The 18,482-nt window shown below is 37.1% G+C and overlaps 1 protein-coding gene across 2 annotated transcripts; it reads right to left on the reverse strand.

Annotated features, from left to right (window-relative positions):
• Positions 15,145–17,940, reverse strand: LOC107634525 (DUF21 domain-containing protein At1g47330-like). 2 transcript variants are annotated; one of them, XM_016337977.2, is made up of 10 exons: positions 17,725–17,940; positions 17,400–17,513; positions 17,261–17,325; positions 16,885–16,961; positions 16,665–16,748; positions 16,445–16,558; positions 16,097–16,183; positions 15,882–16,020; positions 15,630–15,743; positions 15,145–15,540 (listed from the first exon to the last, which is right to left on the reverse strand). In XM_016337977.2, the coding sequence occupies exons 1-10, from the start codon at positions 17,733–17,735 to the stop codon at positions 15,224–15,226; spliced, it is 1,122 nt and encodes a 373-aa protein (XP_016193463.1). In that variant the 5' UTR covers positions 17,736–17,940; the 3' UTR covers positions 15,145–15,223. The 2 variants fall into 2 exon arrangements, with proteins under 2 accessions (XP_016193463.1, XP_020974695.1); XM_021119036.1 differs by having other exon boundaries at positions 15,630–15,746.

Consider the following 18,482-nt stretch of genomic DNA (forward strand, 5'->3'; position numbering starts at 1 on the left):
ATGCCATGCCTCAGCAAGGGATCTTAGAGATTGAGTTGTTTGACGTATGGGGTATTGACTTCATGGGGCCTTTCCCACCATCATACTCAAACACTTATATTCTGGTGGCAGTCGACTATGTATCCAAATGGGTAGAGGCCATTGCAACACCCACCAATGATACTAAGATAGTGCTGAAGTTCCTCTAGAAATATATCTTCAGCATGTTTAGTGTCCCTAGAGCACTAATCAGTGATGGGGCACTCACTTCTGCAACAAACAGCTTTACTCTGCTATGGCCCGATATGGAATTAGCCACAAGGTGGCAACTCCATATCATCCACAGAAAAATGGGCAAGTTGAAGTCTCTAATAGAGAACTAAAAAGAATTTTAGAACGGACTGTAAGTACCCGTAGAAAGGATTGGGCAAGAAGCTTGGATGATGCCCTGTGGGCATACAGCATTCAAGACTCCTATAGGGACCTCTCCATACCAGCTTGTGTATGGTAAGGCCTATCATCTGCCCGTGGAACTGGAGCATAAGGCCAACTGGGCAACCAGATTCCTAACCTTTGATGCCAAATTAGCTGGAGAAAAAAGATTGCTCCAGCTGAATGAGCTAGAGGAATTCAGACTCACTGCTTTCGAAAATGCTAAGCTCTACAAAGAGAAAGCAAAAAGGTGGCATGACAGAAAGCTGTCATCTAGAGTCTTTGAACCAGGACAGAAAGTTCTGCTATTTAACTCTAGGCTCAGATTATTCCCCGGGAAACTGAAATCCCGGTGGAGGGGACCATATGTGATTACAAGTGTGTCACCATATGGCTATGTGGAGCTTCAAGACATTGATTCTAATAAGAAGTTCATTGTTAATGGACAGAGAATCAAACATTATCTTGAAGGCAATGTTGAGCAAGAATGCTCAAAGCTGAGGCTAGATAAAAAGCTCAGCAAGGTCCAGCTAAAGACAATAAAGAAGCGCTTGCTGGGTACCATTCTGGGCGTTTAACGCCAAACTTGCAGCATCCTGGGCATTCAGAAAAATGCCCAGTGACAAGAATTCTGGTATTTAACGCCAGCCAAAAGCAACAGTTGGGCATTAAATGCCCAAAAGAGGCTACAGAGGGGCGTTAAACACCCAAAACATGCAGAAGTTGGGCGTTTAACGCCAGGATCGTGGAGGGGAAGAACTTTTGTTTTCCAAATATTTTTTTTCAAATTTTCATGATTTCATCCATAATTTCTTGCATAAACATGTTACAAATCATCATTTTTCAAATTCAAAAAAAAATAATAATAAAATATTTCTTCATTCTCCTTCAACTTCTTTTCAAATCTTTTCCAAAACTCATCTATCTTTTTAAATTCTTTTCAAATCTTTTTCAAACTATCATATTATCTTTTCAAAATTAAATCTATAGCTTTCAAATCTCCCTCTTATCTTTTCAAATTTAAAATTTCATGTTTTGCATATCCTAATTATCTTTTTACAAATCATATCTTCTATCATATCTTTTTCAAAATTTTCAAACCCACCCCTTCCTTTATAAATTCAAACTCGGCCTCCCCCTCTCCTTCAACATTCAAATTTGGCTCACCTTCTATTCATCTCCTGTCCTTTCTTTTTCTTGAGGACAAACAAACCTCTAAGTTTGGTGTGCTTTGCCTGATCACTGAGCTAAGACTCACTAAGATCATGGCCCCTAAAGGGAAACAAACTACTTCAAGAGGCAAGAAAGAGAATATTCCAAAACCACTTTGGAATCAGGAGAAGTTCTTAACAAAAGAACATGCAGACCATTACTACAGAATAATGGATCTAAGATCAGTGATCCTGGAAGTTAAATTCGATCTAAAAGAAGACGAATATCCAGAGATCCAAGAGCAAATTCGAAAAAGGGGCTGGGAAATCCTAGCTAATCCTGAGACAAAGGTGGAAAGAAACATGGTTCAGGAATTTTACGCAAATGTGTGGCAAACAGATAGGCAGAGAAAGGCTGGAATCACCTTTTACACCTTTTGAACCATGGTCAGAGGGAAAGCTATTTACTTCCACATTGACAAAATAAGAGAGATCTTCAAGCTGCAGCAACTACAAGATGATTCAGATTCCTTTAGTAAGAGAATGGTGAGATCAGATAAGCGCTTGGACCAAGTTCTGAAGGACATATGCATCCCTAAAACCAAGTGGACAACCAACACAAAGGGTGTCCCAAATTAACTCAAGAGAGGAGATCTCAAACCAGTCACTAGGGGCTGGCTGGACTTCATTGGGCGTTCCATATTGCCCACCAGTAACCGCTCTGAGGTTACCCTCAAAAGAGCAATAATGATCCATTGTATTATGCAGGGAAACGAAGTGGAAGTTCAAGATCTGATTTCGTGTGAGCTCTACACAATTGCAAACAAGAACTCCAAAGAAGCCAAATTGGCTTAACAAAGCTTAATATCTCTGCTATGCAAGGATACTGGGGTAAAGATGGGAGTGGATGAGTATATCTCAGTCGAGCACCCAATCACCAAAAATTCAATGGAAGGACAATAGATGCAAGATAACTCCATCAAAAGGAGAGCACAGGAGTTCCTCCCAGAAATCACTCAGATTGACTACTGGATCCGCCTAGAGGCCTCTGTCACCAAGCTGCAAGAAGCTATGGATCAACTAAAAGAAGAACAGCAAGTTCAAAATAGCATGCTCTGCAAACTGCTGAGGGAACAAGAGGAGCAAGGGCGTGAGCTAGAGGAGCTGAAGCGCCAGAAGCTGTCTCTTGAAGGGCCAAACACCCCACAGACTAAAGGAGCATCCATCTCCCAAAATAAAGGTTGTTGAGTCCTAATCTTAGTCTTAACTCTGTGATAACTTTTATTATTAGAAAGCTACCTTAGAAGTTATATGAGTAGTAGTAATTAGTATCTTTATTTTTTATTTTTCAATCCCCAAATAAGATATAATTTATCTTTCTTATCATCATTAAACATGAATAAAATAGCAGATTTTTAGAATAAGGAGGCAATTTTATTTTCGAGTTTTTAATAAGAAAAATTCAAATTATTTATATGTGGTGGCAATACTTTTTGTTCTCTGAATGAATGCTTGAACAGTGCATATGTCTTTTGAATTTGATGTTTATGAATGTTAAAACTGTTGGCTCCTGAAGAATGATGAAAAAGAGAAATGTTATTGATAATATGAAAAATAATGAAATTGATTCTTGAAGCAAGAAAAAGCAACAAAAAAAAAAGAAAAAAAGTCAGTAACCCTTTAAACCAAAAGGAAAGGGTAATAAAAAGGATCCAAGGCTTTGAGCATTAATGGATAGGACGGCCCAAAGGAATAAAATCCCGGCCTAAGCGGCTAAACCAAGCTGTCTGATGAGCGGATAATTTATATGCTTTTTGGCATTGTTTTTAGTATGTTTTTAGTAGGATCTAGTTACTTTTAGGGATGTTTTCATTAGTTTTTATGTTAAATTCACATTTTTGGACTTTACTATGAGTTTGTGTATTTTTCTGTGATTTCAGGTATTTTCTGGCTGAAATTGAGGGACTTGAGCAAAAATCAGATTCAGAGGTAGAAGAAGGACTGCTGATGCTGTTGGATTCTGACCTCCCTGCACTCAAAGTGGATTTTCTGGAGCTACAGAACTCAAAATGGTGCGCTTCCAATTGCGTTGGAAAGTAGATATCCAAGGCTTTCCAGCAATATATAATAGTCCATACTTTGGACGAGTTTAGATGACGCAAAAGGGCGTTGAACGCCAGTTCTACGCTGCAGTCTAGAGTTAAACGCCAGAAACACGTCACAAACCAGAGTTGAACACCAGAAACACGTTACAAACTGGCGTTCAACTCCAAGAATGATCTCTCCACGTGTAAACTTCAATCTCAGCCCAAGCACACACCAAGTGGGCCCCGGAAGTGGATTTATGCATCAATTACTTACTTCTGTAAACCCTAGTAACTAGTTTAGTATAAATAGGACTTTTTACTATTGTATAAGGGGATCTTTGATCAGTTTTATGCTATCTTAGACTTTCATGGGGGCTGGCCATTCGGCCATGCCTGGACCATTATCACTTAAACAATGGTGATGCCCTTACAGAAAGCTTGCCATGGAAAGGAGTAAGACTGATGAAGATAGCGGAAAAGCAGAGATTCAGAGGAACAAAAGCATCTCTATACGCTTATCTGAAATTCTCACCAATGAATTACATAAGTATTTCTATCTTTATTTTCTGTTTATTTATTATTATTATTATTCGAAAACTCCATAACCATTTGATATCCGCCTGACTGAGATTAACAAGATGACCATAGCTTGCTTCATACGAACAATCTCCGTGGGATCGACCCTAACTCACGTAAGGTTTTATTACTTGGACGACCCAGTGCACTTGCTGGTTAGTTGTGCAAAGTTGTGAAGTTATGTTTGGACCATTGTATTGTGCACCAGTTATTGGCGCCATTATCAGGGAGAGAACGAAGAACAAATTTTACAACCTCAGAGTAACAATTTCGCATACCACTGTCCCTAACCATGTACTTGTGGCGTGAAGGTGTCAAGTAAAAAGCTTGAGACTGAGTGGTTAAAGTCGTGATCCAAAGCAAAAAGAGTGTGCTTAAGAACCCTGGACAACTCTAATTGGGGACTCTAGCAAAGCTGAGTCACAATCTGAAAAGGTTCACCCAGTTATGTGTCTGTGGCATTTATGTATCCGGTGGTAATACTGGAAAACAAAGTGCTTAGGGCCACGGCCAAAACTCATAAAGTAGCTGTGTTCAAGAATCAACATACTAAACTAGGAAAATCAATAACACTATCTGAATTTTGAATTCCTATAGATGCCAATCATTCTGAACTTCAAAGGATGAATGGAGATGCCAAAACTGTTCAGAAGCAAAAAGCTACTAGTCCCGCTCATCTAATGAGAATTTGAGCTTCATGTAAAACTCTGAGATGCTATTGCCTCTTGACCTTCTTTATATCCTATTTTATTTATCTAGTTGCTTAAAGACAAGCAACAGTTTAAGTTTGGTGTTGTGATGAGCGGATATTTTATACGCTTTTTGGGGGTATTTTCATATAGTTTTAGTAGGATTTAGCTACTTTTTAGTATAGTATTATTACTTTTTTATGAAAAAATCACATTTTTGGACTTTACTATGAGTTTGTGTGTTTTTTTATAATTTCAGGTATTTTTTGGCTGAAGTTGAGGGATCTGAGCAAAAATCTGATTTAGAGGCTAAAAAAGGACTGCAGATGCTGTTGGATTCTGACCCTGCTTCACGCAAAATGGATTTTTTCGAGCTACAGAAACCCAATTGGCGCGCTCTCAATTGCGTTAGAAAGTAGACATCCAGGGCTTTCTAGAAATGTATAATAATCTATACTTTTCCCGATTTTTGATGACGCAAACTGACGTTTAAACGCCAACTTTTTGCCCTATTCTGAAGTTAAGCGCCAGAAACAGGTTACAAACCAGAGTTAAATGCCACAAACAAGCTGAAACCTAGCATTTAACTCCAAGAGAAGCCTCTACACATGTAAAGCTCAATGCTCATCCTAAACACACACTAAGTGGGCCCCAGAAGTGGATTTCTACACTATCCATCTTAGTTTACTCAATTTCTGTAAACCCTAGCTACTAGTTTAGTATAAATACTACTTTTAGAGACTTACTATGTATCTCATGACATTTTACACATTTCATATTGTATTTCTGATGGCATGAGTCTCTAAACCCCATGGTTGGGGGTGAGGAGCTCTGCTGTGTCTCGATGAATTAATGCAATTACTTCTGTTTTCTATTCAATCACGCTTGTTTCTGTTCTAAGATACTCGCTTGTACTTAATCGTGATGAATGTGATTATCCGTGACACTCATCACCATTCTCAATCTATGAACGTGTGCCTGACAACCACTTCCGTTCTACCTTAGTTTGAGTGTGTATCTCTTAGCCTCTTAGTTCATGATCAGAGTCTTCGTGGTATAGGCTAGGATTATTAGCATCCATTCCTGAGATCCGGAAAGTCTAAACCTTGTCTGTGGTATTCCGAGTAGGATCTGGGATGGGATGACTGTGACGAGCTTCAAACTCACGAGTGCTGGGCGTAGTGACAGACGCAAAAGGATCAATGGATCCTATTCCAATATGAGTGAGAACCGACAGATGATTAGCCGTGCAGTGACAGCGGATTTGGACCATTTTCATTGAGAGGACGGATGGTAACCATTGACAGCAGTAATCCACCAACATACAGCTTGCCATGGAAGGAGCCTTGCGTGCGTGAAGAAGAAGACAGTAGGAAAGCAGAGATTCGAAAGACAGAGCATCTCCAAATCCTCAATCTGTTCTCCATTACTGCATAAAAAGTATTATTTAATTTATGCTATTTACTCTTCATAAATATAATCACTCTTATAATTGATTTTATGACTAAGAATTACAAAATAACCATAGCTTGCTTCAAGCCGACAATCTCCGTGGGATCGACCCTTACTCACGTAAGGTATTACTTGGACGACCCAGTGCACTTACTGGTTAGTTATGCGGAATTGCAAAAGTGTGATTGTGATTTCGTGTACCACTTGTCCTCAAGCAAATGATAGAACATAAGAAGAATGAGATGAGAATACAAGAGATACAAGTCCTTATTCAAAGGATTCAAATCCTTGGTCCATGGAGTTTCATGCATTGCAATTTAGGTTCATGTTCTTGCTAGTTTCTAGGCTATCATATACTCTTGAATTCTCACTCGATTGCCTTATATGAGACTCTTATTCTTGATCCTTGACTTAGCTCTGCTTTTGTTTTCTTTCTTTTTTAAAGCTTATTGCTTTCTTTAGCTAAGTGTTCTATGTTGAGACAACTCTTTAGGATAGGCTTTCAGCCAACACTCCCGAACCAGTTGGTTCAAGGTGCTAGGTGTTGAAACACCCCTAAGGACTTAATCACCCAAGTCTCTCCTACACACATACGCACCACAGACACATGGTTTGTTATTTCATTCCTGAGACCTTGGTGTCCAGCACCTCTTTGGGTTACTAAATGTTTTGTAACAAGGTTGCTCTTGATAGTGGATTTTCAGTTGACAACCCCGGGTTAGTTAACCCAAGTTATCAAGTGATGAAGCACTCCTCAGAACTTACTCATCCAAGCATATCCTTATACAAAAACACCACAGACACATGCCTCAAGGTTCAAACTATTGGTGCCTAGCTTTATTTCTTGCTCTTTTCTTTCTCTTTTCAGTTTCTTTTTCTTTCAAGGATCTTATTTATTATCTAAGTCTCATAGAATGCACTTCAAGCTCATAATTCAAGAGATATCTTAGTCTTGTTCTTATTGATGAACCAACTTAGCTAGCAAATACCACCACAAACACTAGGACCTTATTCTACAACATTGGACTTCACTCTTCTTTTTCACAACATTTTCTTATCTCTTTTATTGAGCTTAAGAACACAGCATATAATTCAAGCATTGGTGTAGTGGCCTAAACATCTAAGCTAGCAAGGCAAAGATAAACTAAAGAACTAAATGCAAATGACTTAAAGACTGTAGGGACATTGATCAACAGCAATACAAGTGCACTTTCAATTGACAACTTTAATTTAGACACAATCAAGAAATAGTACAACCTCTTGGTGTCCTCTTATTTTTTATTTGTCATCACCACCTTTAGCTCTTGTATCTTTCTTTTTCCATCCTGGATGATGATGCATATTCCTCTAAAGGCTTGACTGCTCTTCTTGCAAAAGTAGTGAAAGTTGCTTGCTTCCCAAGCACTTGAGTGGTTAGCATTCATGTGTGCTTGTAAGCTTCTGAACTCAATTTGGTGTGTGAACACCAAACTTAATTCTTTGCTTAGTTCTGTGTGCAACGGATTGTATGCATGCAACGCAACATTATGTGCTTTTATTTTTCTAAAACAAAGATAAAATTGAAAGAAAATTGCAAAGTCAAGGGACTTCTATGATGGTTTGGAGTTGGTGATTAGTCATGCTGCTAAGGATCATCATGTGGTTAATTGAAATTTATGGTGGAACACCAAACTTAGTATCAAACATTCACTCTTGAATTGTTGACTCATGATATAATCACCTTGGTGTGAAACACCAAACTTAACTCCTTGCAATACAGAGAAATCTACTTAACTATTTTATTGAAACAGATAAGAAAAGAGAGTTACCTCTGGTTGGGTTGCCTCCCAACAAGCGCTTCTTTAACGTCATTAGCTTGACGGTGGTTGTTTGTCAAGGAGGAAGATAATCATAATGTCTCAGGTCCTCTCTTCTCAAGGTGAATCTATCTCCACTTCCTTCCTTGAGAATTTCTACATGCTCCAATGAGAGGACTTTGTTCATTGTGTACACTTGAGGTAATTGAGATGGTATCACAGGAAAATGAGGTGGTATTAGTGGTTGGTAGATCGATATCACTCTATCCCCTGGAGAAAAATCTTCAGTGGGAATTTTTTTTGTTCCTCCAACCTCTTGGCATTTTCTTCTTTCCTTCTTCTGGTGGTGCCTTATTCCTTGTGATCTCTTTGTCAGGATGGATCTTGTTGCTTGTCTCATGTGGGGCTTGTGACCCTAGCTCCTCCTTAGTTTCTTCAGTCTATAGCACCACCTTTACTTCTTTCTTCTCTTTTAGACATGACCTTGGATGCTCTAGGGGTGATTTATTGGGTGCTTCTTCCATAATTGCTTCCTCATGAACATCCTTCAGGTTTTTATTTTCTTGTTCAGACTCATGTGAAGGTTTGAAGACATGAAAGGTGAGTTGTTCATCATGTATTCTCAATATCAACTCCCTCTTCTCAACATCTATAAGTGCTCTAGCTGTGGCCAAGAATGGTCTCCCTAAAATGATTGGATGAAGATAGCTTTCTTCCATCTCAAGGACAACAAAATCTGTAGGGAGGAAGCACCTCCCTACCTTGACCAGCACATTTTCAACAATTCCCAGTGCTTGTTTCTGGGTCTTGTTAGCCAGTTGAAGGGTTACATTTGTGGATTTCAACTCATTGATTTGCAGCTTCTTCATGAGAGACAGAGGCATTAGATTTATGCTTGCCCCTAGATTACAAAACCCTCTGTCAATCATTGTATCCCCTATAGCACAAGGGATGTGAAAACTCCCTGGATCCTTCTTCTTTGCAGGAAAATCTTTCTGGATGAGAGCACTACTCTCTTTAGTCATCACTACTGTTTGCCCACCTTTCAAGGTACCCTTCTTTGTTAGAAACTCCTTCATACATTTGATATATGAAGGCATCTGTTGGAGGGCTTCGATGAAGGGAATGTTGATATGAAGGGACTTGAATATATCTAGGAACCTAGAATACACCTTCTCTTTCTCACCACCCCTAAGTCTCTGAGGGAATGGTGCTTTTGGCACATAAGGTTTCAGGATTCCCTTCTCCATTGGCTCCTTCATTTGTGCATAGTCAATTCCTTATTCTATCCCTTCCAACTTCTCCTTTAGAACCCCTTGGTTGTGCTCTGTTGGCCTGCTGATTTCTTCCTCCAAGGTTTCTTCATTTCTTAGAGTAATTTCCTTACATTCTTCCCATCTCACCTTCTTTGTTTCTCCTCTTGGATTCTTCTCAGTGTCACTTGGAAAACTGTTAGTGGATTTAGGGATCTGTTGAGAAAGATATCCTACTTCAGATTCAAGCTTCTTGATGGCTTCCCCCTGGTTCTTCATATTAGACCTCACTTCATCCTTAAATGCTTTGTTGTCTTAAAACTTCTTGCAGAGATTTTCAAGCAAGGCTTCAATCCGGGAGATTCTATCCTCAGATGATGATGGTAGGTTGGAATTTGGAGGTTGAGGATGGCTATTTTGTGCTTGGTATGAAGGTTGGAAAGAATTGTTGTGTGGGGGTTGGTATGGTCTTTGGTTGGGGTGTTGGTAACTGGAATTACTGTAATGGTTGGAGTTTTGAGGTCTATGATCTTGGTTCTGATTTTGCTGGTTTCTCCACCCAAAGTTTGGTTGGTTCTTCTAACCAGGATTATAGGTTTTGGAGTGTGGATCATAGGGTTGCCTTGATGAGTTTCCAACATAATTGGCTTGTTCCCAATCACCTCCTTCCTCTGTATTCATCCCTTCTTGAGCTGGTGGTTGAGTATTGACTGCTGCAACTTGGTTCCTCTCCATCTGCTTGGTGAGGTCCACCAATTGCTTGGTAATCAACTTGTTTTGAGCTAGCAATACATCCATGTGACTCAGTTCTATCACTCCTCTGTTGGTGCTCCTATATGAGGCATAGAAGTATTCATTATTTGCCACTGTTTCAATGATATCAATGGCCTCTTTTATGGTCTTCTTAGTATTGAGAAAGCCTCCTGAAGAGTGGTCCAGGGCCTTATTTGCTTCCCTAGAAAGACCTTCATAGAAAATGTGCAGCTGCACCCATTCATTGAACATATCAGGGGGACATCTCCTTGTTAGCTCTTTGTATTTCTCCCAGGCTTCATACAAAGTTTCTCCATCCAGCTGCCTGAAGGTTTGCACCTACGTTCTCAACTTGATTAACAACATCCTCCCAGGTAGTAAGGCTCTCCTTAGGAAAGGAGACAAGCCACTTAGATGCTTTATCCCTAAGAGAGAAGGGAAACAAAAGCAATATATAGGTGTCAAGATGAACACCATTGGCCTTCACAGTATCGCATAATCTCAGGAATATGGTTAGATATTGGTTGGGGACTTCCTGGGCACTTCCTCCAAATGAGCAATTATTTTGAACAAGGGTGATAAGTTGTGGTTTTAGCTCAAAGTTGTTGGCATGAATGGTTGGTTTTAGGATGCTACTTTAATAATTCCCTGGGTTTGGGTTGATGAAAGAGCCTAAAAATCTTCTCTCCTGCCCAACATGGTTACCAGCACCTTCTCCAACATGGTTATGAACTTCTTCCTCCATAGTAACGTCTAGATCTTCTTCCAAAGCTTCCTCTCCAACTTTTTCTTTACCTCATGCTTCCCTTCTTAGTCTAAGGAAGGTCCTCTCAGGTTCACTATCGAAAGAGGTTGAAGCTCCTACTCTTCTACCTGTCATACACTCAGCAAACAGACAAGCAAAGGCAAGCGAAGGATTCACTCTTGTTAAGAATTGTGGTTAGAGTGAGTGGTGCAATTGATCAAATAGTTAGTGGATTAGTGTGCTAAAATGTAAATAAACAAGGGAAAACAAACCAAATTGCTACAAATAAAGGTAAACAAACTGAAATAAAGACTAATCAACAAAAGAAAAGAAAAGTGTTCAATCTAGTTATCCTCTGATTTTATCATTGTCAATGCAAAATCAATCCCCGGCAACGGCGCCATAAACTTGATTCTCAAAAATCTATATCGCTATAAACTTCCTTCAGCAAGTATACCGAATAGTCGTCAAGTAAAAACTCACAATAGAGTGAGGTCGAATCCCACAGGGATTGATTGGTTGAGCAACTTTAATCAGAGGAGTGTTCTAGTTGAACTAAATAGATTTAAATTGGGATTTGCAGAAATTAAAATGGCAGGAAATGTAAATTACAGGAAATATAAATAACGGAAAGTAAATGGTAGAATATAAAGTGCAGAAAGTAAATTGCAGAAACTTAAATGGGAATGGAGGTGATGAGCATAAATGTAAAATAGTAGAATATAGAGAATGGGGAGATCAGAAATGGGAGGCTCATTAGGCTCAAGAGATATTGTATTCTCCGGATCAAGTTCATTCTCATCTCTTCCTCAATCCATGCAACTCATTGATCTCTTGGCAATCTTAGGTGATTGAATCCCATATCCTTGGCAATTCAATCTCTCTAAACTTAAACAATTACCCAATTTCTTGATCTAATTGCTCATGGAAATAGATGAAGTGCGATCACTGATTATACCACATGGTTTCCTAGATGAAAGTATTGGTAGGATTATATGTCACTATATCCATCCAACCCCCAATCCAGTCCAACATGAGAAAGCATTTCTAGCATGATTTCCTCATTCCTCTTCCAAGGTTCTGAGGAAATCCAAGTATGAGCAATTTCTCTTCCGAGACAATTGCTCAATTGGATGTAGAGCAAAAGCTTTCAAGTAAATCAAAGAAAATGGAAAGAAGAAGAAGAATAAGAAATATAATTGATCCATTTAATTACAACAGAGCTCCCTAACCCAAAGAAGGTGGGTTTAGTTGTTCATGGCTCTGGAAATGAAAGATGGAAAAATAAAATACATTGAAAGTAAAACTGAATTACAGAAAAAAGTTAATACAGAGTGTTTACAATCCTGGATCCCCAGGTCCTAATCTCTCTTTCTAGTTCAAAACTACCCCTATATATACTACTTCTCTGATCTTCAGTTATCTCTGCAAGTCTCTGGATGTGTGCCTTTGAGCTCAGTTGAAGCAGTTACAATCTCAGTGGGCTTTGCTCAGCTTGCTTGGAAGAGTTTGAGTTGGGTATCATTCACGTTAGTCAGGCCGTTAGTGTGGTTAACGTCAAATGCAAATTCCTGGTTCGAAGATGTTAGTAACACTAACTTGGTCACTAACGTCCCAAACTTCTTTGAGTCACATTAACCCCACCATTAGTAGCACTAACGTGGCCACTAACGTAGCCTTTCCTAACCCTTGGTCACGTTAATGGTGCTAACTTCACCATTAACGTCCCAAGCACCCTTTCCTCCACGTTAATGGCCCACGTTAGTGGCATTAGCGTGGCCTTTAACGTGGGCAAATCTCAGCTTCGAACATGTTAGTGGTGCTAACTTCACCACTAACGTTGCAAACTCCCCATTATCCACATTAATGCCAACGTTAGTGCCATTCCTCACGTTAGTGGTGCTAACTTCACCACTAACGTTGCAAGCTCTTCATTCTTCGACGCTAGTGCCCATGTTAGTGGCACTGACAGGGCCACTAATGTGGGGCTTAATTAGCCTTTGAACACGTTAGTGGTGCTAGCTTCACCACTAACGTCGCAAGTTGTCCCCTCTTCCACGTTAATTGCCAAGTTAGTGGCACTAACGTGGCTCTTCTCTGCTTCTTCTTACCTGAAATCAATCAAATAAAGTGCATCAAAGTCTTGCTCTTAATCATGAGATGATGCATCATTCATTTTATCATTCAATCCTTACATTATTCTCATGAAATTGTTTAGAATTCACAATATTTTCTTGAATCAAGTTATAAATGCATATTCAACTAAATACTTGCTTATTGACTAAGAAAATGCATGAAACTAACCTAAAACAAACTAAAAATGGCTTGTTAAACTAGCCAAGATGCCCTGGCATCAATCTTGAAAGTTGGAATTGTCTTTACGTTGGACATGCATAGAGGAAATTGGGCGTAAGCCCAAAATACACCTTCAAGAGGTACACACACCAGGCATGGAGTGTATGGCCACTGGGCGTGCGTGGCAACAGGGAGGGGGCTACCGAGCGTGGCATCTTGTCTGCCTGGTGTGCATTTAGAGATGTCTGGGGCGCTATTTTTTGTTTCGACTTGATGATGGTGGTGTGTGGCTCAAACTAAACATCCTTATAGATATTTGCATATTATTCTAAAACTCTGCATGTTAGCTTTTTAACACAGCTGAAACCGCCTCATTTCAACCTCTATAACTCGAGTTAGGACCACTTGAGTATGAAGAGGTCAGGGTTAAGGGCATGCACGCCGGGCTTGTAAGCATGGTCACCAGGCATGCGTGCAATTAGGAGGTTTTGGGTGTCCTTAGGGCACAATTTTGATTCATTAGGATATGATTTTGCTGTACTTATATTTTTCTTTTAAAAAAGTTTTAATTCTTATTTGTTTTGAGCCTAAAAACTCTTAAAAATATAACAACACTTTTTTAATTCTAAATATTTGATTATTTAGATAATTTCATTACATAAAAAATTTGATTAAAACCTAAGAAAATAAATAAAAAAATCTTAAAAATCTTTGTGTCTCCTTCCTCTAGCTCTCTCCTTCCACGTGGATGAGGAGGTGCATGTGTGTATTGTGTTATGTATGCTGGAGAGGGGAAAAGGGGGAGTGGGGCTGCGGCGCTGTTGTGAGGGGAAAAAGGGAAGTGTGGTGGGTGTTAGGTTAGGGTTTGTGAATTAAAAAGGAGTAAGAGTAATTTTGCTAATTTTAATAAAAGTTAAGGATAATAGAGTAATTGAAAACTAATTTTTATCCTCCATTAATGTTTATAAAAATACTATTTAATTATCAACTTGTAAATTATTTTTAACTAAATACTCTAATTCTATAATTAGAGATAATCAAATTAATTTCTTTTAAAATCATAAAATAAAGTTAAAAATCTAATTTTTCAAATTAAAGCATATAAAATTCTTATTATTTTTCAATCACTAAAATTTTAATATATTCTCGAATAAAAAAATAAATCATAAATAATTTATTATTTAATTTTCAAAAAATCCGGAGTCTTACACTAGGACCACCTCCTCCTTCTCGTCGCCATCGCAGCCACCGTCACTACAAGAAACACCGTTAAAATCAACGGCCAAATCGACGGTTAGGCCATCGATAATATTAAAAATCGACGGTAAAATCAACGAATGAATGAGGTCGCTATTAAACTTGTTGATTTTTCAAAATTCTAATAAAATCGATGGCTTACCAGGCCGTCGATAATAATACATTAAAATCGACAATCTTTTCGTCTATAATATGAGTTTGCCAATTTTACCCGCTTAATAAAATCGACAGTTTTGTCGTCGATATTATTATACAAAATCGACACCATTTGCGTTGATATTTGATTGAATAAAATTGACAAAGGAGCCATCGATATTATTATACAAAATTGACACCGTTTCCGTCGATATTTGATTCAATAAAATCGACAAAAGAGCCGTTGATTTAATTATTAAAATACCGACAAGTTCGTTGTCTATATTTTGTTTTTTTTTTTTTTTTGTCTGTTTTAAATTTAAAAAGCGACAGCTTTACCGTCGATTTTAATAAACACATTTTTTAATTAGTTTTTTCTATTTGAAAAATAGTAAACAATTAATGCAAATAAAATTTTAAATATCAAAATAAAATTTATACAAAATATTAGATAACAAGACAAATAAACTTTTAAATATACTTTATACTAAATATTAGATAATGAGTTTACAAACTTATCAAAATAATAGATAATCCTATAATATAAAGACTCAAGACAAGATAAATAACTAAACTCAGACTTATATTCGTTTAAATTACAATCTACTAATAATACAAAATATTCAAAGTAAAGTAAACAAGGATTTGTTAGAGTCAGACATGAATTCATTCAAAACAGGGAAGGCAGCAACCTTGTCACCTTGATTGTCATCATCCTTAGATAACCATTTAGAACTTGCTTCACTATCATTTGTTGATTTCTCAAATGATACATTTGCTTTGCTTTCGTGTTGTGATCTTGTGCGCAATGCATCCGAGTCACCCTCTAGCTTCATGGCATTCTTTAGTGTTGCACTATAATATTCTGTTTCTTGTGAGGTCAAATTTGATGCATCAGTTGAGATACTAGTATAATCTACCATTTCAAAGGCGTGAAGTCCTGCAGAGTCCATAGTTAAATGGCCTAAAATGTCATGAAAACATTGAACTCCTAATGATTTTCTGAATGTGAATCAATTTGAATCATACCATGTGAATAAGTTGCAGCATCTTTGATGTTCACTTCACCCTTGATGGCAACAGCCATATGGCTTTGACCCTTTTGAAATTGATTCAGAATCTCATATAGTGGCCAAGTTTCACCTACTTTGTTAGCCATTGTGGAACAACGTTAATTTTTTAATGTATCAATTTTGTCAATAAAAACATGTATTGACATTGTGGCCAAGTTTCACCTACTCTGTTAGCCACTTAGTGATAGACATGTATTGAAGGACATACATATTGAATTGGAGTTAATGTCAAGAGAAAATATTTCACTTATTGGTGTCATGGCATCTTTAACAGTCTTCAATGTTAAGTCTAATGCTCCAGCAATTATTGTAGCTTCATGAAGTGACAACTCTCCCCCTTTACCTGCCTAATAATGAATGAAAATAAACCTTAGCATGTGGCTGTAAAAGTATGATAAAGTTTCTCAATAAAAAAAAGCTAACCTCATTGGAATGTAAATGAACCAAAGTCTTGAGCTCTTCTCTTCCTAGAAGTGCACTATGCCCCTTGCCAAAAAGCCAATCCAACACCTAAAGAACATGGCTAAATTTATCTAAAATGTCATGTTTTCAAAATATAGGAGTATCAAATCAAGTGTTATATATTAAGTGACACATTATCTTTGAAATGTTGCTAATATCGGTTGCTAATGAAATTGTAATTTTTTTATATACTAATTTTAATGCCATGTGATTTAGTATTATTTACTAATAGAAGAAAAATGATATATAATGATTTATTAAGTGAGTCAACTATGATAACTTAATATTTAAGCAATAAAAGGACTATACCTTACTAATTGGATATGCAATGAGGAAGAAAATCAACAGAAGTACTTTCACAAAGAGAGTCACGGTTGCCGCAACACTCAAACCATATCTAGAGCACAATACTTGAGGGATAATCTAAGATCAAATTTGTAACATGAGAAATTAAACAAAGTACAAAAATATATGTACATAACTATCAATCTATGTACAAATGTTCCCATAAAAGGTATAGAAATTTTACCTTAGCAATGATACCTAAAAGGGTAGCTGATATGATTATTGCAAGCCACTCTGGGAACATTTTCTCCATAAAAAGAGAAACCCCCTTGTATAACACAAATTTTGTTTAGATTAATCATACCAAAATTGACATGGAGGAACATGCCTTGTTCACATAAATGATAAAATCAAATATTGTATAAAGTAGCTGAAAAGTTTAGAAATGATCTATGTGAACATACCTCCAATGCCAATGATTTAGCTACGAGGAGGGCGCCTAAAAGTAAATGCTCATTCTTAATAATTAGCATAATCTTTGCTGCAAATAATATAAAAAAAAGTTTTCAATACTTAACAAAATAGAGGGACAAATGGTTCCAAGTTCAATGTTTGTTTCTTCTCCAAAATTTTTCCTTTAATTATAGCCTCTACTATTTTTTTTTCTTTTATTATTAATATTTGGTTAGATATTTTCACAAACTTTAGATTATTAGCAAGCAACTAACATTGTATATGTGTATATAAAAAAGTAGAGACTTGGATAAAGTAAATGTCTCTTAAAACAAAAATGATGTATCAATTTTAAAGAGTACAAAAAAAAAATAATGTCATGCATACCATATTGTACAGAAGTCCGCTGCTTTATGTCTTTAATCTGAGGGCAATTCCCTTGAAAGCTTGATCTGTTTGACAGAATTCATGTAAATGTGGAGGTTGAGTAGAATGGCAAAACATGAAATGAGGATTAAATAAGTACCTTGGAACATGCAAACATTTGGGTAAGCTCCCAACAAAGAAGTTATATGAAAAATCTGCAACTTTTAATTGAGACGTACGACACAAGCCAGTTACATTCACATTTGAGGCATACCTGAAGAAAATTATAAGAACTGTAAGAGACAGACTCACCAGAAATAAATTTTGAAGGTGTAGCTTGTATCTTATAATTTAACAGTAAACCAGATAAATTTTCAGAGCTACAATAATTTTTAAAACAACTCAAAGTCAAAGTTCATTTATGCCTCCCTGTCTATGAATTCCTGACCAGACAATAGCAACTCAATTCCAATATTTATACTCACATCTCATGCATAGTTGAATCAGAACTTCCACCAGCTACATAGGTTTAGTTGCTTGCTGCATTAAAATGCATTTAAATAAGTATAACAGGCCAACTCAGCCATAGTAAAACCTTCATAGTGATGCAATAAATTCAAGCCTCCCCACATCTTTCATTCAAGTAAAAGGATATTATTTTTAAGTACAGGTGTTGCATATAATTTGTTCACAATGTTCTTAATTAGTTCACCAAATGAGACTTGAAAAACTATCACCTAATATATGATAGTTAATTAATGTGGCATATTAAACTCGATTATAATTCCAAATGAACATTGACATATAATAATTGTGCATACACATAAAGACAATGGTCTGGTGATAGTATAAAACTACCTAAACCAACTACTACCTCTAATCTATATATAATTAAAAAGTTCAAAACACTTGCTTTAGCAAGAGTGTCCATTATTCTTTTGTCGTATATATGGTAGTTGTTGTAGTTCTCTCTTTGGATCATCTTGCTTTGTCCCCAACTCTCCCCTTCATGGCATATAAAATAAATAGTAATAATTAAGCTGAGTAAACTCAAAAGTTAATTTGCATTCTCATAAGTCATAACACAGGAAAACATTTTTTATATTCAATGCAAACTGAGTTCTTCAAAGCTAGCTAGCTCCTTGCTTGTGCTGCCATTACCTACATACCTTCAGCATTTCGTTTTTTAATGTTTACCTACTTACCTTAAGTTAGTTGAAAGTATTGTGAACAAATTAAACAA

This window comes from Arachis ipaensis, chromosome B03 (assembly GCF_000816755.2).
Source record: "Arachis ipaensis cultivar K30076 chromosome B03, Araip1.1, whole genome shotgun sequence".
Lineage (NCBI taxonomy): Eukaryota > Viridiplantae > Streptophyta > Magnoliopsida > Fabales > Fabaceae > Arachis > Arachis ipaensis.